Here is a 27,402-nt window from a genome sequence, read left to right as displayed (position 1 = left end):
TCAAACACATATTGCTTATAAAAACACTTTTCAAATGAATTTGCTAAAAAGTTTTTTTAAAAAACTTGTTTTAAGAAAACGTTTTTGAAAATAAATAGTTTTTAGATTAGTATATATTCATTTAATCAGCAAATGTATTTTTAAAGGGAAAATTGTATATAGCAAACTAATAACCTAAAATAAATAGAGTAGGTAGGGTTTGATTTAATTATGCTTCATAGTAAACGTTTGCAAAAAAATTGTCAGGCGCCTCTATCCCAAAAATCTCGTTCGCCACTCTCCTCCAATCTCTCACTCGCTTCCTCACTTTTTACACAAACACAAGTGTATAAAAATTGTTTCTAATTGTATAAAGCAGAGAAAATTGTATAAATACATATATTTTTGTTCCTCTCTCTCCCCTCTTCCAGGTCTCGCTCGCCACTCTCCCAAATCTCGCTCGCCACCCTCGCCTTTCTCACTTATACAAACAAAAGCGAAATGTATAAATTGCGTTTCTGTTTGTATAAAGCATGAGAAAATTGTATATACACATGCAAGTACATATATTTTCGTCCTATACAATTATAATTATACAATAAAAATACCACCCTGCCCAATTTCTTTTGTCTTTCTCTCTTTCTCGTTTTATACAATTCTCAAATTGTATCTAATTTCTCTCTTTCTCGTTTTATACAATTCTATTCAATTGTATATTCCTTGTCAAGTCTTTTTTGTCTTTCTCTTTCTCATTTTATACAAATTCAAATTTTATATAATCGTTCTATACACTTATAATAATGCAATTTGCTTTATACGCTTCGTTTTTATACAGTTCTCTGCCCAAGTGTCTTTCTATTTTTTGTTTTATACACTTCATTTTATACAATTTGCTTCAACTGTATATGTATAGAGAATTATATAGTTTCTATGTGTTAAAGAATGACAAAAAGTCCCACATCGGTGATTAATGAGATGAGTGAACTCCTTATAAGGCTTGAGCAATCCTCCACCCTTTGAGCTAGCTTTTGAGGTGTGAGTTTCCTTTTGAGCTAGCTTTTGGGGTGTGAGTTACGCCTAAGACCTAATTTCACACTATGTTGAATTTTTTGTTTGCTATATCTTTTTTAAAACCTTTATAACATATTAAACAAATAAAAAATTGAAAAAATGTTTTTTTTTAAAAAAAATATGCGTTAATTTAAGCAATATGTTTATTCAATTACATGCTTGTATGATAAAAATAAAAAATAAAAATTACAGGCAACAACTCGGAGCTGAGACTATCTCCGACCACCGGTGACTGCCGTTCTTCTGCCACTCATAGCCGCCGTTGAAGGTAAGGTATGATTGACTTCTCACTTGTAGATGCCGATATCAGACATCTCGCTGGCTCCTTTTTTAATAATAAGAAAAATATTTCGTGCCTGTGCGTCTTATATGTATTTGTATTTGTATCTGAGCTTTGTTTCACTCATGCATGATATGAAATATCGTTGTGCATTTGAGCTGAATTTGGGGCTTTTTGGTTCTTTCGGAGCTTCAGGGATTTGTAATTTGAGGACCTTATTTTTTTGGGTCCTAAATCCACTGCTTGCTTTAGTGGCTGGCTTTAGGGTTGAGCCGCTGCAGTCAGAGATATGAGTGATGAATTCCTCCAAAAAATGGAGAAGAGAGAAGATGACAAAGAGTTAATGAAGTAAGTGGAATATGAAATTAGTGAGGTTTTGAGAGTGTAGGACAAATTTGGAACAGCGAAGAAACATAAGACTATCACTGGTTGCTTGTTTAATAAACTGCAGATCTCAGGTTCAGGGCTATTGAACGATTCGAAAGAGCTCATTCGGAGTTGAGTGAATGGCTACTCCGAGATAGAATTTGAAAAATTGAATTCAAATTTATAAGACTATTGAACAATTAGAAAATTGCAAAAAACGAAATGATTCCATTTGAACAGTAAGGGGTGATTAATCAAGTCTGGCAATGGGTTTGAGTGTCGAAGGAAATAGCCCCTTTGCAGAAATGCTAGAGGAAGACGGTGAAATGTTAGGATTGCTCGTTTGATAATCAGCAGGTCTTGGGGGTAAAGGCGGAGCTAGGATTTGAAGTTTACGGGTTCAGTGTTCTAGTCCTTGATCGTTCGGTATGGGGGATGGAATAGACAAGGATTTCTCTCGTGGGATCAGCTATCCAACTTCTATATGGAATAGCCAATCTCAACATTTTAGAACATATCGCATGAGATTGTTATCCTGCATCTTGCCAACTACACGCAGGATAAAATAATCTCTTATAAATTAATAATTTATACATATTAAATAGATTTCTTAAGACAAATATAGAGTTCAGAGAAAAGTTGTTGATTTCGGCCAAACCCGTACCTTGAAAGAGTGTAGTAGGGTGGTAAGTTTAATGGACATAATACTTATTAGATGTAAGTTTTTCTTCTGTTTTCGGATTGATTACAGAGGATTTAGGTTTCTGATTGTTTAATTATTTGACTGCAAAGATCTCAGAACCAAAATCTCTGAAAACTGCACATAATCAGGTTTTATAGATTCTGTTTATTTCTCCACATCTAGATCGCTCTACGGCATTGCAATTCAGTAATCTTTTTCTCCTGTCCTGACAGCTTCCCTCAGAATACATGGATTCGCAAAGCCAGAATACTTCATTGCAGCGGCTGCAAAATGTTGAGAAGGTAAATGTTTCTACAGGATTATTGACTTAAGATGGGTTGATTTCAGTAGCTGCTATTCTTTGTCATCAAAATACTTAATGTTCTGATTTCAGAATTGATACTACAATATTATTCCTTCCTTGCCCGAGTCCTTGTTACTTGTTCCCCTATCCTGTATACCAAAATGTTTCAAGAAAGAAAGAGAGCGAGGAGAGTACTTTTTGAATTTAGGTGAAATCCATATTTCGTTGATTGGGTGAAACACATAGACAAGCTTGAAGATATATGGATGGTGTTATGCCTCGGTAAGGGACTCCACCATTGAGCTCTCCTAAGCCTTCTGGAGTTCCGGATCCTTCAATTTCTGGGACAACCGGACAAATGAAATGAATGAGAACAAGAGCCGCTTGGCTAGATAACCATGACTAAGAATTTCATGTCACCCACCTAACTGTCAAAATGGGCTGACCCAACCCAACTCAACCCATCCTCAAATCAGCCAAAATAATATAATTCGAAGTCAGAGAATGAAGATGGGAATAGTGTTGAGATGACGACAATGATGAATAAATCAAAGACGCTGTGGACCGAGAATAGGATCTGAAAGGGCTTTTCAAACTTCTGCTTCTGTTGGTTGCTTTCTTCCTGTCTGGCTCATTGAGTATCTTCCACAAACTCCAGGCTGATCTTCAACAGTTGGAAATCAAATCGTATTCGAGATCGTCCTGTCATATGCCCTGAATATCTACTGACACGAGTTTTCTCTGGTCTAACGGAAACAGCATCTCTGTTGTTTCCTAGTCATTGGTTTCTTCAGATTAAAAACGTGGAGATGATATAGCATGTCAAGTGCAAAGGCAACTAATCGTAATTTGATGAGTAAATCACGATCATAACTTTCAATGCGGAGTCAGTAATCACTTTTCTTGATAGAAAAAATTGTAACTGAAACATTACTCTCATACCTTCTGTTGCTGTATCTTCCTCTGATGCTTGCAGAGGATAGTCAGAGTTCTGGAGCTAGCAGGAGGTGTAATGGATGAAATGGCAAATCCGAGCGGCCCCAGGAAGGAGCTTATTAACAACCATTGTAGTGAGTTCATGCAACTAATCAAGGTAAGGACATACTTTACTTCTTTGCACCTAGATATTCTTGAAACCTTTGTAAGAAACAGGATAGAAAACCATGTAATGTGTAATACAAAGCCGTTAAACTTTCTTCTTGTCACCCCTTGGCTTTGAGTGTATGATTCGATGACTATTCTCATGCTTACATGCTGTTTTGGGTCCTTCTATTATGTGTATTTATTTGCTGGTTGTTATTAAATTTGAACTTTTGTTCCACGTATCAAGGTAAAAATGGACAATTTTGGTTTGGTTTGATTTGTGAACTTTTACGTTGCGAGCTAGCTAGTCTGCTGTTGTCGTGGCCAGTTTAATATTATCTTTTGTCTGGAAATACCGTCTGTAACTTGAGATCTGATTGGAACTAGATCAGTTTAAGAACTAAATGGATGATATTTTACTAATTACAACAGGACATCCAAGTCACACTGCGAGAAGAAATCAAAAGTGCATGTGAATATCGTCCTTTTGAGAAGTGTGACTATGTACCAAGAATATCAAATGAGATCTGTTGCAAGAAACTCGATTATGTGATTTCTCAGTTCGACAATATGAAACAAACAATTGAGGGGTATCATGCTGCAGCATCAGACCATATGGCCCTTGATTAGTAGGTAATATACTCAGTGTTGCTTCTTGTTCATGTGGAAACATAAATATCTACGACAACAACTACTACACCTCAACTCTAAGCAAGTTGGAGCCAGCTAAAGGTTTATTTATTTAAAGCTTTTGAATCAATACCTCAGCACGACCACTTTTGTGTGAATAACTTTGCCGATGGATCTCTACTAATGATATAAAATCTTGTTGCAGTTTAAAATTTCTTCGAACATGATATTACATGTCTGTGAAAACTTAGGCTTTTCATGGTTGTTCAGTAAGCGATGAGTTGAAGTAGCTCGAATCTTGAATCAGAAATTCTCTTTGAAACAATTCTTGAAATGTCCCTGTACTGTTGCATTTGTATCTTATTTCATTCAATACTATAGTTCAGTATCTGCTGTTGAATTGTAGGAATGCTACATTTGCTTTTCACTTGTTTATGCAATGAACTTTGCTCAATCTTGCAAAATTGCTCTATACTTTGTTATTTATGTCATAGCTCAACAAACATAGTTTCCATTATTATTCATCATTGTATATGCAACCTGACACATGGATGATGTGTGATTCAAGTTTTCACTTTCACACAAGACATTGCTTAGAACCAACAGGTCGAACATGGTAGATCCACGATCTACTTTGCATGTTTCATCCTTTAGCCCTTCATCTATCAGCTTGCCTAGACAACTTGCTTGCTCCGTATTCCGTTCGATACGTTACACTCAGAAGATCCAACAAAACCCTAGTCTCTTTCTGCCCATAACCCATCTGTAAGACTGATCCACAAACTCAGTCAGACCATTGCATCACAGGTGACTCGATAAACATTAAATAAAAATTTATAATCTTTTTAGGATTACTATAGACTTGGCCAAAGATGTGATAAATAAGATTCATATATAGATGATATGTACTAGTGCAGGGTAGGATATAATATTATTAGAGAACTTTCATATTATTTTTCTTATTATTAATATATTTAACTTATTTTTATTTGGTATGATAATAACATCAGTTGAATTTAAATGAAAAAATGAATGATTACTTCAAACATAGTATTTTGGAATGAACCTGAGTTTGAATTTGTTTGTTTTACTTTTCTTTTTTCGTTTATTTAAAAAAGGATATCTTTTTCATTCTTGACCACAATTTTATTTCAAACTTTTCACAAAGCAATTGGCATGTTTAAGACTAATGTAAATTTTATTTCTTAAAGTTTATGTCAAGTTCAAATCAGACAAATAAATTGTTACGGAGGGAGGATGACAAGTCAATTCTTGTCCATAGGTAAACACTCCTCAAACCCTATCATCATTCATTTACTATTAAAATAAAACCAAAATGTTGTCATCATCAACTTCCATACACCACCTCTCTCTTTTCTCTTCTCATATAAAACTAGGCCTCATCACCTGTTCCTCTTCAACCACAAAAAAACCTCAAATTCTTTCAATTTTTCTTAGTATTTTCATTTCTTTGAAAATATAACTATGAAGAACAATCCTTATAGAAAATCCACAATTCATCCAATTACACAACCAGACCATCAACTTTCTTTATTACCAACAACAATCTTAACACTAACAACATCTTTATCTCAAGAAGACAAACAAATCTTGTCATATTTAATTTCTTGTTCTTCTAGCAATTTCTCCAATAATCTTGGAAATTGTACTACTCACAGCAACAACAACAACAAAAGTTGTTATTGTTTTAATTGTTATATGAGTTATTGGGTGAAATGGGATTCATCTCCAAATCATCAACTTATTCATGAGATTATAGATGCTTTTGAAAATATGGTGTTGGAGAAAAAAAAGGGGAAAAACAAGAAACAAAGGAGGAATAAGAATAGAAGTTCTTGTGGAATTGAGAAAAATAATGAAATTTGTTTAGAGGAAAATTCAACAAGTTATGATGATGTTAGAGAAGAGGAATTAGGTTCTGTTAGAAGATTTGTTAGTTTTCTTGGTGAAAGTATTTGGAGTGTTTGGCATGTCTGAAATGTTTATTGGGAAAATCTAGGTCCTCTATTTGTTTCATCTCATCTGATGTTCGATATTTATAGTAGAATCCGATGAAATATAAATTCGCGTAATGAAAGTCTCAAAGGCTTTCAAATGAAGGATATTTCTCATTCGAAACTTGTATTGTTCTCCTTAATTAAGGATGAAGGAGCGGTAATCATTCCGTTGGAACCCGTTCTAGATGGTTTTGTTCATTTTTCACTTCTATAGAAGTTTTTGTTGTTTCTTACTTATTCTTTGTTCCTATACAATATAAACTATGGTCCTTTTGGAATGTTCATGAGCTTTCAATTTTATTGTTCATAATTTTTTCTCATTAATGTTTTGGACTTCTTTTAATTTTCTACTTTTGCTCAAGAGTAGTATATGGAGTAATTGAGATGACAAATAAACCAAAAAAAAAAAAGTGAGTTTGCTTCTTGATTGTGGAAATGTTTTGTAAAGGAGACATTCTGTTGGACATTTTTACTGCTATTGTTAAAAAAGTATTAAATCTTTAGTTATAACTACTATTTTACATTCTTGGAAAATGGAATTTTAGTGAATTTTGTTTTTATTTCTTCTGTCCTCTTTTAATTATTATAGTTTTCTTTTTTTAGAGTTTTAACTAATATTTTACAATGTATTTTTTAATTATATTTATATGTAAAAAATTATAATTTATAGCATTTTTCGTATAATTTTTTGAATATTTAATTTTTTTATTTAAAATATTTAATCAATTTAATATAATTTAACTTTAAAAATTAATTAAATTGACTTTCAAAAAATACAATTTAAAAATTAAAAATGAACAAAATGAGTATATTTTTTTGTATTGATAATAGAGATTTTTTTGGACTCAGTCCATAATTAATGAATTTTAATCCTCTACATTATTTTCATTTAAATATACATTTAGAGAGTGATGCACGTTCAAAATTCCATAAATAATAGAGTATGGCCACATCCTTTTACCCATTTTAACTAAAAATAAAAAGTAATGTATAACAATCATATTCTTTTACTTCTCTTCACTTAAATATAAATTTAGCGAGCAATACATCGTTCAAAACTTTATAAATAATAAATTTGAGCATGAAAACTTTATAAATAATAAATCAAAGTTGGAGAATTTTGTTTAGTATGAGCATAATACTGATGATTTTATAAGAAAAATTATCATTTAAAAGTTTCTCATCAAAAGATATAATAGTAAATGTCACTTTCTTCTATTTGTTTTCTATTTTATTTTTCTACGTCATTTATATTTATATATATTTAGTAATAAACAAATTAAATTATGTATCCCCTCTCTCTCCCTACCAACAAACTTGCTCCTGCATCAACAATATCTTAATTAATAATTAAAAGTTTTTCATTAATATAATGATCAATTATTGTTGCTTAATTAAAGTTTCTCTTTTTTTTTTGTTTGGTGAAGTATGTTGGTCTCAACTCCTTTAACCTTCATAATCAAATTATTAGATGTTGCTATCATAACCAAATCTCTAATTTAATGATATTATAATCCTTTATTATATGTCCCCTTATTTATGGGTTAAGGAAGTTGATCTCAACTCCTATTCCATCCCTCATCAAACTATTAGATGTTAGGGATAAGAATAATCAGAACGCGAAATACTTTATCTATTAAATTAATTTATTTTTTTATAGTATGAAAATATTCATAACTCAATATATATATATATATATATATATATATATATATATATAGTTTCTTATCATATGGACATTGATCTCAACTCCTATTCCTTTCTTCATCAAATTATTTGATGTTTGAATAAAAATAATCGGAATACAATATGTTTTATGTGTTAGATTGTTTTTTAAATTTGATGATATTTAATAATTCCTTGTCATATGTCATTTTTTAGAAATTATTTTGGTACCTACATACATTAATCTCAACTCCTAGTCCATCCCTTGTCAAACTATTAAACATTAGGATAAAAATAATAAAAATGCGAAATATTTTATGTATCAAATTAATATTTTTTTAATAGTATATAAATAATCCCAACTCAATATTTAATTTAATGCTAATATAGTTCCTTGTCATATGGGCATTGATTTTAACTCCTATTCCTGCTTCATCAAAATATTTGATGTTCCAATTAAATAATCAATAATGCGGAACGATTTATAATGTATCAAACGGATTTTTAATAGAATAAAAATAATTATAATCCAATGTTTAATTTTTTATGATATTTAATAATTCCTTGCCATGTGTCATTTTTTAATAATTATTATTTTTGTAACTACATTGATCTCAACTTCTATTCCCTCAATCATCAAATTATTTGATGCTGAATAAAAATAATCAAAATCCAATCTTTAAATATTTATTTGTATTATAATACCTTGCCATGTGCCATTTTAAAATACCTTTATTTTTGTCCCACAATCATCAAATTATTAGATATTGGATAAATAAATAAATATATATATATATACATATATATATATATATATATTATAAAAAAAAAAAGAACATCTTCGATATTATAATTCTTTACAACAATGTCAGTATTACAATAAATTTATCTTAGGTTCCCTTATCATTCTCTACACGCTTCGTACTATAAATCTTTTTTCCTCATGAAAATATCAAAATTTCTAAGTAAATTGAAATTTTTTTGTTAAAAGGATTTAAAATATAAAAATTAATTAAACACATGAATAAGTCAAAAATTATTATGATCTTTATCGCTAAAATAAATTTCGTAATTAAAGTGGAACAAGATAGTCATGGATTTTTATCTTTGAATTGGTCATTAGTCAAGTATTATATATGACTACAAATAATCAAATGTTACATATAACTATGATAAAAGGCTTACTTAATTGCATGCGACGCATTTCGTTTTTCAAAATGTAAATCATTTAAGTTTATTTTAATATTTGAATATAAACTCTTTAATTTTTCTTGAAACGAAATTTATATATTTGTAAATTACGTAAAAATACTATAAGTTACAATAATAGACAACTCAAATATTTGAAAGATGTATGAAAAAATTACAGTAAAAAGTAAACGTATTTGAATCTCAAAATTTAAAAAAGTGTCACATAAATTAGAAGAGAAGGAGAGTATAATTTTCTTTCTTTGACTTTTGAGTGAATTATGACTTGGTCAAAATCAAGTCTATTAGTTGAATGGGTCTTTATTTCTACGTCTGAAACAAGTCAAGATAAAAGTTTGAAATCAGTGTGTTTTCTCATTATGGAAAAGAAGTGAAAATATTTTTCCATAGATTATATGAATATTGGATAATGTTTTGATAAAAATTTTGGGTCCTAAAGATTAATATTACGAAAAAACTTATTCGTATTGTGTGTTTATATCAAATTAATGTAATTTTCATTATTATGTAATTTAATGATATAAAACTGTCACGATCCAAAACCGGGCCGCGACTGGCACCCACACTTACCCTCCTATGTGAGCGAACCAACCAATCTAAACCTTAACATTTCAATGTAATATCAACATAAAGTAATGCGGAAGACTTAAACTCATTAATAAAAACCAATAACTATTATTATCCCCAAAATCTGGAAGTCATCACCACAAGAATATCTACTTCAAACTACTAAATCTAAGAGTTTTTAAGAAGCTAAAAATACACAAAAGCTAGTCCATGCCGGAACTTCAAGGCATCAAGACATGAAGAGGAAGATCCAGTCCAAGCTAGAAGCATTAGCTCACCCTGATATCCGGAGTAATGAAGACTGGCTAGAGTTACTGTTGAGTCGAAGATGACGGCACGTTTGCTGCACTCCACAAATAAACAAGAAGAAAACATAAAAGTAGGGGTCAGTACAAAACACAGGTACTGAGTAGATATCATCGGCCAACTCAAAATAGGAATCAATATATACCAAGTAATATCATAAAATGTACTATGATACTCAACATGTAGCAACAACAAGTACTATACCATTAACAATTACCGTCAAGTTCACACATGAGGACTCAAGCCTCAATACCATACTCATTTGGGAATTATGTTCATTAGATTGAGTATATTAACATCTTTCAAGATTCATTATCTTTATTTCTCTTGTGTCGGTACGTGACACTCCGCTCCCTCATATTCATTAATCCTCTTGTGTCGGTACGTGACACTCCAATCCCCTACTACTATGTGTCGGAACGTGACACTCCGATCCCCTAAATCTACGTGTCGGTTCGTGACACCTGATCCCCTAAATCTACGTGTCGGTTCGTGACACCCGATCCCCTAAATCTACGTGTCGGTTCGTGACACCCGATCCCCTAAATCTACGTGTCGGTTCGTGACACCCGATCCCCTAAATCTACGTGTCGGTTCGTGACACCCGATCCCCTAAATCTACGTGTCGGTTCGTGACACCCGATCCCCTAATCTCCTTCTATCAATTCATCAAGCCTTCTTTCTTACCAAGGCATCATCAATCTCATTATTTTAGTTCATCACGCCTTCTTTTATACCAAGGCCTCATCATTAACAAAGAGATTAGGGTTTTGCAAGATTTGGGATTCAATAATTTCATCATGCTTATATAATCACAATTATATAATTACATTCATGCAAGCATACAATTAAGCACATAGCAGGGTTTACAATATTATCAATACATATCATTCGCTATTAAGAGTTTACTACGAATATCGTAAGAGAAACCATAACCTACCTCCACCGAAGATTAGTGATCAAGCAAGCAAATTTTCTCCAAAGCTTTGTGTTTCCCCTTCTCGATCGACCCTCTCTCTCTCTTCTTGTTCTTTCTATTTTCTTTATTCAAACCCTCTTTCTTTTACCCTAATTAGCATATAATTAAGAATAAAAGATGGCAATAATAACCCACTAATTAACTTAAGGTTACCTCTTTTAACCCCCAAGTAATTAGACTTATTAACATTAACCCACTAACTTTATAATTAAAGCAGGAATAGTCAAATACGTCCCTTAAAACGTATAAAGAAATCCGATCCAGACTGGGATTACACAGCCTGCGATGGCCCGTCGCGCCTGCGATGGCCCGTCGCGCCTGCGACGGTCCGTCCTACTGCTCCGTCACAGACTTCAGAGACTCAATTTCTCTGAAGAGTCTGTGACGGTCTGTCACACCTGTGACGGTCCGTTGTGACGATCCGTCCTGCCATTCCGTTACGAAGTTCAGAGAGTCGATTTCAGTACCCAATTTTCAGATTTTCTAAGTGTTTTGAAACGAGACCCTGCGACGGTCCGTCGTGGGGCCCGTTGTCTTTGCCAGTTTTTTCCAGAATCGAAGTCTGCTGCTCAAAACGACTAAACAGGTCGTTACAAAAACACATGTTAATAAATTAAGATAAAGTAAAATAATAAAGTAAAATAACCTGTATATTTAAACACATGGCGTGCATATACTGAAGTGGTGCATACATTCGGTGCTAGATCTGTCAATATGGGCTAGGCCTGTTGGGCCGGTCTGTCCTTACCCGGGATTTAATAAAGCTGGGTTAAGATTTTTGGTGCCCGTTTAAGAAAAGAGATTTTTAGCTCGGCCTGAATAAGTCTGCTGATTTGTGGGACTTGAGAAATATCGATAGGGCCGGCCCGTGGATCAATAAAAATTAAATAAAAAAATATAATATAATATTAAAACTTAAACTTAAAGAGAGTCCAAACTCAAACAGTTAGCCTAATATTTATATTTAGATATTTATACTTTTACTTTTAAAAAAAAACATAATAAATATTATAAAGATAATTTTATTTGTGGATTTGATTAACAAGTAGTAATATTAATATCATGTAATATTGTTTTGTCGATATTCACGATAATATTTTAAAAGTAAATTTATAATTTAATTTAATAATTATAAAAAATATATTTTTATAAAAAGTGGGCTGACCCGGCAAGCCTGTAGCCCACATACTTGTGGGTTGGGCCGACCATTTTCTAGCCCACACTAAAAATAGGCTAGCCCGACCTAGCCTGTAAAATGTCAAAGCATCTATGGGTTAACCCGGATGGTGGGCTAGCTCATATTGATAGATCTATCCGACGCGAGTACATTTTAGGGAAAATTACATGGGATGGCAAACATCCCTATGTAATTAGTTAATAAGGGTATAGTTTAATTTATTTACGGTCAGTAAATACAGTTTCATTTTTTTGCCATAATTAATGGGATCCACTATCTATTTGTATACAGAATAAAAATAGTCATCCAAAGATCTTTATATAATTTTATTCAAAATCAAATTTATCTCTCCTATTTTCATTCCATATATTTTCCTAAAATTACTCTTCCCTTCTGATTTGAATTTCCATTGGGAAAATTTTGACCTCTCCCTCCAATGTTCTTCCACTTTTCGTAGGTAGTGCCAAATTCATGGCTTTCAATATTTTTTTTTCTTGATTCCTTCTACAACAATTGTATATGTAGTATGATTGTTAGTTTTTTCATATATTTTTTTAAAAATCTTTATTACTTATTAATTTACAAGTCTTTCAAAATCAGAATAGATGATTTCTGTCTATGTATGAGGATTACGAGAGGTATGTCATTGCATGTCAATGTTGTTGATAATCCACCTTCGTTTCAATTGGATTAATTCATGATTCTGGGTTAATGTAGGGTCTATGGCAAAACATAAACAAGTATAAGTTGAACAATCTATTGAAGAATTGAGATCCATGAAAAAAAATGACCCAATGGCAATTCATAAAGTCATTCAATTGAATCTGCCTCATCAGAACTGGACAAATTATGAAGAATATCGGGAATGTCAGGTAGTGTAATTTATATACAAATTACAAAGTTATGTATATAGTGGTTTGTATATTAAGTTAAATTATACAAAGTATTATGAAAAAGTTCTTAATTGTATATTCTATTAGTTGTATATCAATTACTAAAGTTAGGTATATAGTGGGTGTATATTAAGGTAACATATACAAAGTCTTATGAGGCAATAGCTATTTGTATACAATTATTTAATTTTGTATAAAGAAATTTGTAAATCACTCTTTAATATTATAATACAATATACAAATTCGTCGATATATACAAAAAATTATGAACATAATAAAATATTGTATATATAAACGTTACACCGTCAAATATAGAAACATATTTCAAGCTTATTATATATACAATTAACAAATGAATATTATATACAATCAGTTTAATCATTAATACTTTTTTTTAAAAAAAAAAAACAAAAACATGAATCACAGATGCACATATATAACTATAATATATATACCAAAATTATTGTACATTATACAAATTTCTAGAATTATACAAAAAGAAAAAATAGGAACATAATAAAATATTCTATACAAAAAGATTATCCAAAAAAAAATTAAAAGAATATATGATGGTCATATACAATTTAAAACACAAAATCAATTACACACAAATATTATATAAAATTATATACAATTTCACAAATATATACAATATAGTCAATTTATATATAAATATATCTCTCTGTGTGTGTGTTTCATAGATTTATCTAAAAAAAATTAGAAAAATATTTGATTTTGAACTGGCATTGTCTTTCTATAGCTTTAGAATTCTTTTTTTGAAGAAATATTTGATTTTGAATGTTTTGCTTAAATCATGGGATTAATTAAATTTATTGTTAGCATCTTTTGTGCTACTGTTATCATTTATTGAAAAATATTTTTTTTTGTATAAATTTAATTTAAAAAAACGTTTTATACAAATTTAGAGTCACCTAACAAACTAAACTATACCCATGGAATGTAATTATATAAACTATACCCATGAAATGTAATTTCATAACATCCGTTTGCCATATATGAAATTTTCCCTAAATTTTACCCCTAATAATAATATTTATATTTTAATATGTTAGTTCGAGCAAGTATTATAAAGTCAAAATTTAATAAAAGTGTAAGGAAAATGACTTTTTACCATAAATAAGCCGAGTTATTTGAAATATGACATCATTTAATCTTGATTACAAGAAGTAGTGTTTGATTATATATTCCTATAGTGTGATAATAAAATGTGTTTTTGCAAAAAAAAAAAAAATAATAAATTATTTTTGAAATAATAAAATTAATTTTTTTTATTTTTTAGCACAATTAAGAATTTCGACTGAAAGTGAAAGTAAAAATAAGTGATCTACTATGGGTCAAATATGGATACTCATATTTAACCCATTTTGATCATATTTGTAGAGACTTAAAATAGTCTGAATCTCATATTTAACCAATTAAAATATGAGTGATTCAAACCATCAAATATAGTCAAAATGAACTCATTTATTAATATGGGCTGAAATTGCCACCCCTAGTGATCGGCAATATGGGTAAGACTCGGAAATAAATTAACTAGTGTATAGTCGATTAGGGATTATCAACTATTCTGGCTTTAAGCGGGCAAGTTAAAGCCTACAAGTTAGAACTGAATTGTGATCCTTTGTCCAGGCCATTTCCGTCAAACTATGGGAAAACACATTAATGGTGTGACTTGTGAAGTAATTACATACAGAAAATCTAAATGAGATACATTAATGTCAGAATTTCTTAGACACAATGTTATACATAAAATAAACTACAACACAGTTGATGAATATACACTATACAAGTAGCTAGTTAATTTACCAAATGTACCTATTGAACAATTAGAATGATATATTAAATGACTATGAATTATTATTGATTGATAAAAGATTCAAACATTTACAGGTATAGATGAAGAACTCATGGATACACAGCCTTTCAAACGTTCAATAATGGCGTTCCGGCTAACTAGCCCTGAATGAAGGGTCATTGGAAGTCCTTCCTTGACACATTCATCGTACTTTTCGAGTGCAGATACAATGTATGTGAAATCTGGCCTTTTCGAAGGGTTAGCTGCCCAGCAACGCTTTATAAGTTGTGCAAGCGCGAGTTGACAACTTGCTGGCATAGGTGGTCGTTCGTTCTACAAAATAACAAACGTTGTACAATCAATCAACGAACCAGCTTATAAATAAGAAAAAAAACTTTTGAGAAATGTTTAACGTGATGCCAAAAGTAAAAGAAACTAAGGCCATGACCTCCATTTGTATGAAAGGTTCTGGCAGAAGCGGATTCAAGATTCAAACTTACGAACATATCAATCAACTTGAAGTTAGTCTCAAACCGGTTGAGACCAACTTAAAATGCGAAAAACTTTTGAGAAATGAGGATGACTTTCATTTGGCTCAAAGGTGGCCCATCACAAGGAATATGGTTCTAGCAGAGGTAGATTCAAGATTTAAAAAACGAACATTAATAAATCAACCAACCAACCAATACATCTTAATCTCAAACATGTCAACGCCACGTTAAAATACAAAAACTTTTTAGAAGTGGGTAATGTGGAACTATTAGGCCTTTTTCAGGTCTAACTAAGAATCAAGTCAAAGTAAAAGTTTAAAAAAAACTATGGTCATGACTTTCATTTGGCAAAGGCGGATTGAAGATTTAAGTTTTGATGAGTTCGATCTTCATATTCTTACTACTCGATCCATTATAACTTTAGAATCATGGTATCAAAAGGTAATGTATATCTAAGATCCATGTCAAAATTGTTGGGTTCGGTTGAACCCCTAACTTATTATCTACGTCCACCATCGGGTTCTAGGTAGGGAAAAGAATTTCCGATATAGTGATGAAGTCAATTCTACTTCTCATACATTTGGTTGGAACTTCTCACTGTGGTTTTTTGTGCTTCTAGGAACATAAACTATCCAACACTATTCCCGTATTCAAAAGAATTTCAAACTCGAATTCATCAAGTTCAAATTCTGAATCCACCTCCGCAAGTAGTAACATTTAACAAAGGCTATTTGCACCTTGACCACTTGGCCTAGCTCAGGAAACAGGGGAAATTGCCAAATTTTAATTAATCTAAAAACACAAAATCAACTATGAAAAATGATAATTGAGTTTTGAATTAGGCAAACCTTTTCAGCAACAGCAAAAGCAGCCTGAACTGGTGTCATTCCTTGAAATGGTAACAAAGCTGTTGTGAGTTCCCACAGCACAATCCCGAAACTGTAAACATCAACTTTCCGCGTATATGGTTTCTCCTTGATCATCTCCGGTGCCATCCATCGATACGTTCCCATATTACCTTTAGCCTCTCTGCATTGTGTTTCAAGACATGACGTGCCAAAATCCGCGACCTTAACGCGCATCTCATCATTTAAGAGTAAATTACTCGATTTCAAGTCTCTATGGATCACCCCTTGTGAATGAAGATACTCCATTCCTCGCGATATATCGAGGGCTAACCTCAGAATTGTTTCTGTTGAGAGTGAGTATGGCTCTTTCTTGTTGAGGTACATCCTTAGGGTTCCTTGTGACATGTATTCTGTGATGATACAGTACACGGGAGGTTTCTTACACGCGGCGATGAACTGTAAGATAAACAAGAGATGTTTTAGTAAAAAAAATAGGACTCATTGGCAAGCATTCATAAGTAGCTATGTTGCTCCGATCCTCTAAAAATGCATAGCTTTTGGATGGTTCGACACACGTCACACACTAACTGGCAATATTTTTGAAGAGTCCGTGCAACATAGATTAGTAGGCTAGGTATTAATTTGTTGAAGCTGCATCAACTTTATTAAATTTCATATTGAATAAAATTACTTAGTGATAATGTTCTCTGTAAACTTTCTACAAAAAGGTCTTGAGCTACTTCTCTGAAGCTGAACAGGAAAAAAAAATAAAAAGAAAGGAAAATCATGTTCCTTTATACTTGGAAACCAAAAAAATGCTTAAATGTGAATGTACCAAGTGCTATAAAGAAACTTTAAACTGTAACAAAAAAATCATAATACAAAAGCACACAGATATTTGGTCGCAGCGGAAAAGTAAACACTTCAACTTTGAGTATGCACGTCTAGACACTTCAACTTGTCTCCATTGCGTCAGTTAAATAACCCAAATTACAAAATGATACTCTAGACTCCTCAGCATCGGGTGTCTACGAGACAAAGGGGGGATGAGTTGGAGTGTTTATTATAGGTTGTGATTGTGCTTTCAAACAAAAAAACTACAAGTAAATGTTATACTCCCTTTGTTCCAGATTGTTTCAGCATTTCCTTTTTAGTACATTCCAAAAAAAGATAACACATTTCATTATTTGCAAAACAGTTTAACTTTAACCTTCCATTTTACCTTAAATACGAAGCTTTTATAGTCACATAAATGTTACGCAAATATTTAAGATCACAAGTTTCAAAAGTCTTACAACTACACAAATCATGTTTAACATGATAAATTTCAAAAGTATTACGGCCACACAAATGTGATAGACATGTTTGAGATCACAAGTTTTAAAAATCTTATATTTACATGAATGATATGACATGTTTAAGATGACGAGTCTCAAAATACTTACAACCACACAAATATTATGACATATTTAAGATTGCGAGCTTCGAAAGTCTTACATCAACACAAATGTTACAACACCTTTTCTATCTTAAACTCTATATTCACTCAAACTACGTCACGTAAATTGAAACAAAAGTAACGTATAAGTAAAGGAAATTTGACCTGAACTATATTGGGATGATAGAGTCTAGAAAGCAAAGCAACTTCAGACTTGAACTGTTGTTCAAGCTTAGCTCTAGTCTCCTCCTTATGTGTGGGAATCCTGACCATTTTCACAGCAACTGCTCTCTGCTTATAAATGCCTCTATAAATTCTGCTATGTGCACCAGAAGCAAATTTATTACCAATAAAAAGCTGAGATAAATCAGCTGTCCATTCTTCTTTTTGATCCTCTTTTGAAGTTTCCCAAGCTTCAACATTATCAGATTCCAATATCATTGACCATGACTCCAAACTATCAAATCTCTTCTTCTCCATTGTTTCAATATTAGCTGAATTCCACTGTGTCCTTGATGAGGAGGAAGGAACTGATAACGGTTTGCTCCTCGATCTTCGCAGCTTAAATGGATTGAAACAAGAAGTAGCCATTGAAAAATTGAAATAGAATCCAATTCTTGGTTAAAGATCAAATCTTTTTCACCCTAAAAGATGTTGGAAAGTGTTAACAAGAAGTGGACATTGAAATAGGAACCATTTTTTGGGTTAAAGATCAAATCTTTTTCACTTTTTTCAGCCTAAAAGGAAGTAGAAAAGTGCTAACAAGAAATAGCCATAAAAATGGAGACCAAATGTTGGTTAAAGATCAAATTTTTTTCAAGATGTTGGAAAATGTTGACATAAACCAAATATTGGGTAAAGATCAAATCTTTTTTCACACTTTTAGCCCAAAAAAAAAAAAAAAGCTGTTGGAAATTTCCACAATAGAGATACTTCCAAAGGGTGTTTTTGTGTTTTTGAATTTCAAGAAATGCATGAACTAATTCAAGAAACATGGATTTCAAAAGGCATAAGTTAAAAAGAAGTGAACTTTCTATCAAAAAAGAAGGAAAGATGTGTTAATCTCCAAAGAAGAAAAAACCCCATCAAAACTTTCTACAAGTTACAAGAAACAACAGAAAGAAGAAAAAAAATAGTTAAAAAAAATCAAATCTTTTTCACTTGGAAAGTGTCAAGATAGAAACTTTCTCAAAGGGTGTTTTTCTTCTAGATGTTTGCATTGATTTCAAGAAATGCATGAAGAGATTCAAGAAAATGGATTCCAAAGGGGAAAAAAAGAGTTAAAAAGAAATGAAGTTTATCAAATGAAAGATGAACAAAATGGTTAATCTTCAAAAAAGAAAAAAGAAGAAGGCTCATGAAAATGCAATAGAAAAAAAAAAGCAGAGAGTATTTTCAGGGGTGTCTCGTGAATGTATTTGAAAGAGGAAATTAAAAAGGGTTTTGTATGTAAAATCTAACACTTTTTCTTGTTTTCCTTTGCATCTATCAATCATCAATGTTTAAAAGTTGGCAAGTGGTTACATTGTCAAAAGCCTTATAAATTATCACTTCTTCTTTTAGAAAAATTTCTAAATTTTCAATACAACAACAATTAACATATCCGCTTTAATCCATAAGTGAAATCTGAATAAGATAATAGAAAATAATATATTCAGTATATTTAACGAGTGAAATCTAAAGAGCATAATATTTAAGCATAAGTAGAAACGAGTGAAATCTAAAGAGGATAATATTTAAGCATAAGTAGAAAGATTGCGTTTTTTAAACACTCAATATAATTGATCAAATTGATGTGAATATACATATAATATAATTTTTTAAAATACTTATTTTGAATTATTCATCCTATGTCTTAGCATTCCATCTCTTTCTTTAATTTCCTTCATGTCTACATTACATCTCATTCTATTTATTTTTTTTAAGTATAATATACTACATTATAATAATTTTGGTGACAAATGCATGGAAAAAATTTCAAGAACTATTTGTATATGGTATTAGCAATTTATTAATGTCATTTCACCACTTCCTATATTCTTGAAGATAAGAGAAGCCTTAATAGGCAATCCTTTAATAAAAAGTTTATTATTCCTATAAATATTATATTGTTTGATGTGGGAAAAATATGAGCCTAGGAGATCCTAAATTAGCCAAAGGAATCAAAGTATAGCCTCATGTGTCTTCTATTTGCTTGTGAGTCAAGTCTACTATTCCAAAATAATTCCTATAAGCTTGGAATTTTTTCAAGTAGGTTACCTTCCTATTCAAGATAAGATAAAATATCATATTCTCACGAACGGTAATTTGACTGACGATGAAGAAATAGATTTAACCATATCTTTATCGGGAGCTAGCTACTATATCAATGGTTCTATCATCACACAGTAAAACGGGAGCTCTCGTGGAACCTCTAGTGGATAACACTCAAGTCAAAGTACTTAAGTCATATATAATTGTATTGTATGAGTCAACTATAAGGTACAAATGTATGTAAATTAAAACTAAACAATTAATACTATATTAATCTCATAAATATTTCATTTAGTAAGATGGACAAATCTCATAAATATTTCAGATTGGGTTTAAATTTGAGTCTTTTAATAACAACCAAAAGATGGTCCACCAGTAAGATGATGGATCTGGAGTGACTTCAGGCCCAACATTTGAAAAACATAAAAACTGGGCTGGACTGGACTGGAGAGGAAGCCCAAATAAACCTCAGTTGGATTAATTAGAAGAGATTTATCTCTTTTTGGAACAACTGTTTAAGAAATCATAACTTTTTATTTCTCTTATAAAACTCATGAACATGTTAGACTATGGTAAGAATATCTTTGTTGAACAAAACTAAATTACTTATGAGAAAATGTTAGACCAACAACGTGATATACCATAAGCGAGGTCTGAGGAGAATGATGTGTACGTAAACCTTATACCTAACTTTTGACGATAAGAAAATTGTTTCTGATAAATATTAGGCTCATCTAAATCATTCCAAAGTTGGTTTGAAGAAGAAAAAATTTAATTGGCAATACCAAATTTATTTTCTCCTAATAGGAAATGGATGATAGAGCCCCACTAGTTTGAATTTTGAAATCACAATTTTTCTCCTTGTACTTAATTTGAAAATTAGGCATCTATTGATTTTTATCGTTCATAGATGCTTGTGTTGGTAAATAATAAATAGAAGTTTTTACTTTTAAATGAATTACTATCAATTGATTAATAAATTAAGGGGTCGATTCGTAGGAAGAATAATGAGAAGTAGTTTATGTATTATGTATGATATTATTAATATCTTATTTTGAAGATTTTAGGTATATGTATAATTAATTCGTGGATTAGTTATACACCTTACATGATATTAGAAGATGTATTACTAATACAATTATTCTTTTGGAAGTATTAGTAATACATAGGAATTAATACCTCAAATCATTCATTTTTATTTCTTTTTTAATTTTATATTATTTATTTAAATAAATTAGCTTACACAATTATTTAGAGAGAGTTGTTTGTTACTAAATATTTTCAATAGAAATCAATATAATATTTGAAATGTGGGTTACTTAATATTTACTAATTAAAAAAATAAATTTGTGTTTGACTTTCTAATTGTTTGTATTTTGAACAATTTTATGAAATAGCATACATAGTGAAACTATAACTTGCAATTTTTATGTGAAAATGTAGATGGTTTACTCAATTTTACTATTGTTTACCGTTTTTTCGATTTTAAAAATAGATGGTTTATCTTTTTAAAATTGAAAATTGACATTTGATGAGTGATTTATTAAGATGATACTTATTTATCCTCAAATAAATTCAAGTGAAAAAATAACAAACACGTCAACAAAATTGTTCTTCTCCTGACTAGTTAGAAGGTCATAAAAAATTATATTATCGAATGATTATTTACCTTGACTCAGTTACATAATAAAAATTAAAAAATATAATTAGAAATAAGTTTTTTTAATAGAGTTTGAATCCAAACACAAGAAGAGGTGAAAATAATGAACCAAACACTTGAACCAATCCCTGCATTAATATATTCATGATTACTTATTTTTAAATTGCTAATCTTTATATTATTAATCTTTGTACCACACGACTTTGAGAGGTTAAATATTTTGTTAAGATTTTCTAGCTAGAAAGTCATTTTGTTACGCCTAACTATTTACCAACATGGAGGATCTAGCTAGGAAGCACAAAGACTTCATAATTTATTTTTTTGGTCGAAAATTATATATAAAATATTAATATATTTTATCACATAAAATTTATTATGATAAAAATAATTTTTAATAACAATAAATATATATATAATAAAAAGTGTTAAAATATTTACTGACATTAATTAATTAATTAATTAAATTCATATCCCTATAAATTTTTGGGTCATTTAAAAAAAATTAACAATCGTCAGTAGCTAACAATTATCAATTGTCTATACTAAAATAATTAGCACCAAACATAGCGTATAAAAATAGCTTTCTTAAGCCTAAAGTTAGGTGTTTGTATAGTATTCCCGCAACTCAAGTTTCCCTACTATAATTTTTTTCTAACGTGATATCTGCATTAAAATTTGATTAAATTTAATTTTACACATTTAAAATTTAATTATTAGAATAGCGTCACTTTCTACATAATTTTTTCGTTTCCATAAGTTTAAATTTAAAATTTTTAAGATAAAAAAATTTAAACCATTTCAGTCACGAGTCATGTTAATTCCTATTATTGTTGGTATTTTATTAAAATTGTTATAGTGTTGAAGCATATGATTAGCTACAAGTTATTTTAATAGAATGATTTGGTTGGTACGGATTTTAAAAGTTTAAATTTAGAAACCTTGCCCATGTTTAGTCAACAAATGCATTAATTTATGTCTATGTCAAATAACAACCTTGCTATTTTAAGAAAATATTAAAATAAATAAAATACTTAACAAGTTATATATAATAATATGTCCCGTAAAAAACTACAACTTGTAATAATTAAGTTGAAAAAATTAACAAGTTATTTCAAGTGTATAGTCAAACTAGAATTTCTTTTTCAGGTTTTCTTTTTATAAAAAATCATGCACTTGTATTATAGATTAATTAAAAATAATAATAATATATATATCAAATTAAATATTGAAAAAAGTGAAACTAATTGAAATTTTAAAAAAATTCTTTTGATATCTGTTTTCAAGATCGATCAATTCGAATTTGCATAGAATGTCTCATATTTATTCACGCATACATATTCCACTTCATTTGCTATATTATTAAGAGTTAGATTTGTTCTCTTTCCAACCATAGCGAAAAGTTTTCAGCGTGATATTTTTTGAAGTGTTTTATTACCAAATATCATCATAATTCTTTAGTTTACCTCTTAAAAAACAAATCAAAATCCTCTTTTTTCTTAATATATACGTATTTTTAATCGTCTCCAATAATTTTTCTTATATGCTTTGAATATCTGATCGATCTATACTTACTTTCATTATGTCAATTACTATTGTAGTATTGTTGGTGATATATCACTATTTTAAGATGAATTCATTTAAAAGAACAAATTTATTTTTATTTTCATTTAATCATTACATTATCAGGTTGGTATCTAATTAGTATGATGTGATAATTGCAAGATTTTGTCCCATATTAATTTGCAGTGTATTAAGCTTGAAAAACTGAATGTGTTTCATTAATTTGAATCTAAATTGTGACAACAAAAGGTCAACCACCCTTTTTGGACATGAGATTTGAAAGTGACTATTCCCTCTGTCGGATTCGTTTGTCATGGTTTCTATTTTTAAAGTAAAATTATAAAAATTTTGACTAACATTTTAAGATATAATTTTTCATCATATTAATATGCAAAAAATTGTAATTTATAGTACTTTTCATATAGTTTTAGAATATCTAATTTTTTTGTTTAAAATATCAAATTGATATAATCTAATTTAACTTTTAAAATTAATCAAATTGACTTTCGAAAAGTGCAACATGACAAATAATTCCGGATGGAGGGAATATTAAGTTTAACAAATCAAGAAGTTCAAATATCAATTATATATCTTCCATTCATTTTGTACCATCTAAATTTATATATTAGATACCTTTAACGAATTTCTTTTTAAAATTAAGATGTATGAATTTATATATATATATATATATATATATATATATATATATATATATATATATATATATATATATTAATTATTGATAAATCTTTACTCTAAATCTATATATTAGTTTAACAAAACTTTTTTTCTTTACATGCGTAAAGACGTAAACAAATGTCAATAAGAATAAAAGTTCATGATAAGATTGGGCAATGGAACGGGATATACTGGTATTGGTTCGATACCGTTTCGATTCGGTTACCTACGGGACGGAACGAGACATCCTGGATCGATACACGGAACTGAACGAAACAGAGGTTTGGTACCGGTTTATTCCGGTTCTGATTAATTAAGTTATATTATATATTTATAAATTATAATTTATATTTTATATTTTATAATTTGTGTAATTGTTTTATCCTTATTTTTATTTAATTTTTCAAAATTGCAAATTTAAGTTATTTAAACTACAAGTTATAAATATAACTTATGAATTATAACATATTATTAAATAATAAGTAATAACTTATAAACTTCAAAAGATTTAAATCTTGAAAACTTAATTAGACTTAAATTGCAAACTTAATAAGTAAATTTTTTTAATAAAATATCTTTAAAATAAACTTAAGTAAAAAAAATTACATTATAAATTTAAAAATTATTAATTTAAACTTAGGAAAATAAAAGAAATATTATATTTTCGTAATTTAAAAAAATCATTTTTTGAAATAACTGAAAGTGTCATCCCGTTTATCCCATCTCCTTCCGTTCTGATTCTATCCCGCGTGAAACTTATACAATGTTGATTTGATTTAACATTGTAATCATATAACAGACGAAACTACAGTGTTGATTATGTATTAAAATTATTAGACTTATAAGAAACAAGAAAATAAATTGTGATTTTTTTTTATATACGAAACATCAAAAATAAAATGGTTTGAGAAATAATCGCCCAAGGCGTTGACGCCCTTGCGCCTTGTAAGGCTCATTGTTTTTTGAGTCTTACGTTAATAAATCTAATTAAAACGGTATTAAAAGAAATTGCTCTTTTAATATCATAATTAATTGAATTGCCCTTTTGAAATTTTCCAAAAAAATTATTATCCTTTTGATTTCAGACTTTACATATATAGTCTTTTCTCCCTCGCGGAAGGGTAAGACACACATACTTTATTCTATCATTTCGTTGTTATGAATAATTTCTACGATGGATAGGACTATTATACAATACTTGAATCGTTAATATAAAGCTAAATAGTTGGTTCTCCTCATTTTCTTTATTTATTACTTGATGAATATAAATAAAGTACATAATCAAAATATATTCACAGAAAAACTAATTTGTAAGGGTGATATAAATTCATTTTGTGGCTAGAATGGAATTAGTAAAGTGAAGTAATATAAAGTATGAGAACTTAATTAAAACAAAATAATGTAACTAAAGATTGTTTTATAGTGATTATATTTTACAATTAATATTTTACTATTTCAACCGTATTTTTATTATAAATGTTTTCATGCTTTATTATTTATTCTTTAGAATAATGTTTTATTGTAGCGATTAAAATATTTAAATAAATAATATTATTATAAAGAGATTTTGATTATATTATCGTTACAAATTATAATATAAGAAACTATTCACTAATCAAAATTTTGCATAAATATAAATTTTATCATATCTATTTCTTAAAATTGACTCTTTTTATTTAATTAAAAACTTTGAATAATAATAATAACAACAACAACAACGTAGGGGAACCTTGACCTAAGTTATTCACATGATAATTCTAGGGCATACAGATGCCCCAATAGTTTTAGTATCTGTCACCGACACAAATAAAATAAAAAGAGAAATTAAAAAAATAATATTTAATTATTAAAATTAATTATCATAAAAAGCCAAAAAATTGATGGAGTAAACTGTCAAATCAAGATCTGCTGTCTAACGTCATTTTTTTTATCAAAAAAAAAAACTTAACAACTTAAATAGAAAATGCTTAACAATATGGATTATTGGGGATGATTCGATCTTTAATTCTTAATTTAAAATTTCGAATTTAAGCTAAAACAGTGAAGAAAGTTAAATTGGAAATATAGATAGATTTCATAATATAGCTGACTTTTAATAATATAATTGATTATTTAAATTTTTACTTTATTATTAAAAATTAATTTTTATTTTTGTAATTTTAATCGAATCTCAATATTAATTTTAAATATTACATAAAAACATATGAATAAAAATAACACAAGTTAATAATAATTTATACGATAAAGCAATGAATAAAACTGAAATTAGAGAAAATGAATATAATCTCTTACATTTTTGTATCTCCAAATAACACAAGTTGATAATAATGTTTTTTTCTTGATTGTATTTTTGTGGGAAAAAATACTAACCTCGAATATAATAGACCAGAACCAAATTTTATTACAAAATATAAAGTAATAATATAAATTTATAATATGGAACCAAACTATAGTTTTATCTTTGAAAATTGATGTGTTTTTACTTCTATTTTTGTGTAATGATCATTACATTTTTATTGCATTTTTTAGTGAGATAAGTTTCAAAACATATCTAAATTATACCTATTTTGAGTTTTAATTGTGAGTATTTGAGTTTCATACTTATTAAACTATAACTTTATATTTAAGTAATTGTGAGCGTTTGAGTTTCATACTTATTAAACTATAAATTTTTATTTTGAGAAACATAATTCTCTCTTAATACCATTCTCATCATAATGTGTGTAATAACTCTCTTTTTTATTTTAAAAAATTGTCACATCAAACTTCACATAGACAAAAATTTAACCTTGATAAAAATTAAATAAATTACTAATATTATTTGAATTAAAACTTTAAGAAATTATTATCCAAGAAAATAATATTTCTATTATACGGTAAAATGCAAAAAAATTTATTATCGTACTCCATCACTTCCTCTCAATCTCCTCCTCCTCCCCCGGACATCTTTGATTTTTTTTTTCAATTTTTTATAAAAGAATTTAATTTTTTTTTCAAAGACAAATTTAGATAATAAATTCTATTCATCCCAATCACTTTCATTTTTTTTCTCTCATTTTGTGTTAGATGTATATATATCGAAATTATTTTTTATTTGCGTTTGCAAGATATTTTTTAATTCGTTACTTATTTATGTTATATTTGGTACATTAATAAAAAATTTAAAAATGTGTATATACATATCTAATATAAAATGAGAAAAATATTAAAAAAATTATTAGGATCGAACGGTTACATTGGATGTGGTAAATTTTTTTTTAATTAAATTTAATAATATAATCTTTTTTTGGGGGTTGGGTTGGGGAGGGGAGGGAATGAGTGGGTGATTTTTGTAAAGGAGTGGGAGGGGAAGGGGGGTGGGAGTGGAATGGGGAAGGGTGTGAAGTGGGGTAAGAAAAATAATTATTTTTTTAATTTTTTTTTATAAATAATAATATTTTAATTTTTAA

The 27,402-nt window shown here is 29.3% G+C and overlaps 3 protein-coding genes across 4 annotated transcripts; 2 read left to right on the top strand and 1 right to left on the bottom strand.

Moving 5' to 3' along the window:
• The first annotated feature begins 1,002 nt into the window (after window positions 1-1,002).
• On the top strand, window positions 1,003-4,849 carry LOC101262909 (mediator of RNA polymerase II transcription subunit 11). 2 transcript variants are annotated; one of them, XM_010320925.4, is made up of 4 exons: window positions 1,003-1,318; window positions 2,612-2,680; window positions 3,659-3,775; window positions 4,198-4,849. In XM_010320925.4, exons 2-4 carry the CDS (start codon window positions 2,627-2,629, stop codon window positions 4,393-4,395), a joined length of 369 nt encoding a protein of 122 aa, XP_010319227.1. In that variant the 5' UTR covers window positions 1,003-1,318; window positions 2,612-2,626; the 3' UTR covers window positions 4,396-4,849. The 2 variants fall into 2 exon arrangements, with proteins under 2 accessions (XP_010319227.1, XP_004236671.1); XM_004236623.5 differs by having other exon boundaries at window positions 1,196-1,323.
• A 965-nt stretch (window positions 4,850-5,814) lies between these two features.
• Window positions 5,815-6,708, top strand: LOC101263202 (uncharacterized). The gene has a single exon (NM_001365485.1). The coding sequence runs from the start codon at window positions 5,881-5,883 to the stop codon at window positions 6,391-6,393; it is 513 nt and encodes a 170-aa protein (NP_001352414.1). The 5' UTR covers window positions 5,815-5,880; the 3' UTR covers window positions 6,394-6,708.
• An 8,238-nt stretch (window positions 6,709-14,946) lies between these two features.
• On the bottom strand, window positions 14,947-19,210 carry LOC101263506 (serine/threonine/tyrosine-protein kinase HT1). Its single transcript, XM_004236625.5, has 3 exons — window positions 17,968-19,210; window positions 16,365-16,820; window positions 14,947-15,358 (listed from the first exon to the last, which is right to left on the bottom strand). The coding sequence occupies exons 1-3, from the start codon at window positions 18,391-18,393 to the stop codon at window positions 15,107-15,109; spliced, it is 1,134 nt and encodes a 377-aa protein (XP_004236673.1). The 5' UTR covers window positions 18,394-19,210; the 3' UTR covers window positions 14,947-15,106.
• Between the last annotated feature and the right edge of the window lie 8,192 nt (window positions 19,211-27,402).

This window comes from Solanum lycopersicum, chromosome 4, assembly GCF_036512215.1.
Source record: "Solanum lycopersicum chromosome 4, SLM_r2.1".
In the NCBI taxonomy this organism is placed as follows: Eukaryota; Viridiplantae; Streptophyta; class Magnoliopsida; order Solanales; family Solanaceae; genus Solanum; species Solanum lycopersicum.
This window is presented reverse-complemented; position numbering and strand designations above follow the sequence as displayed.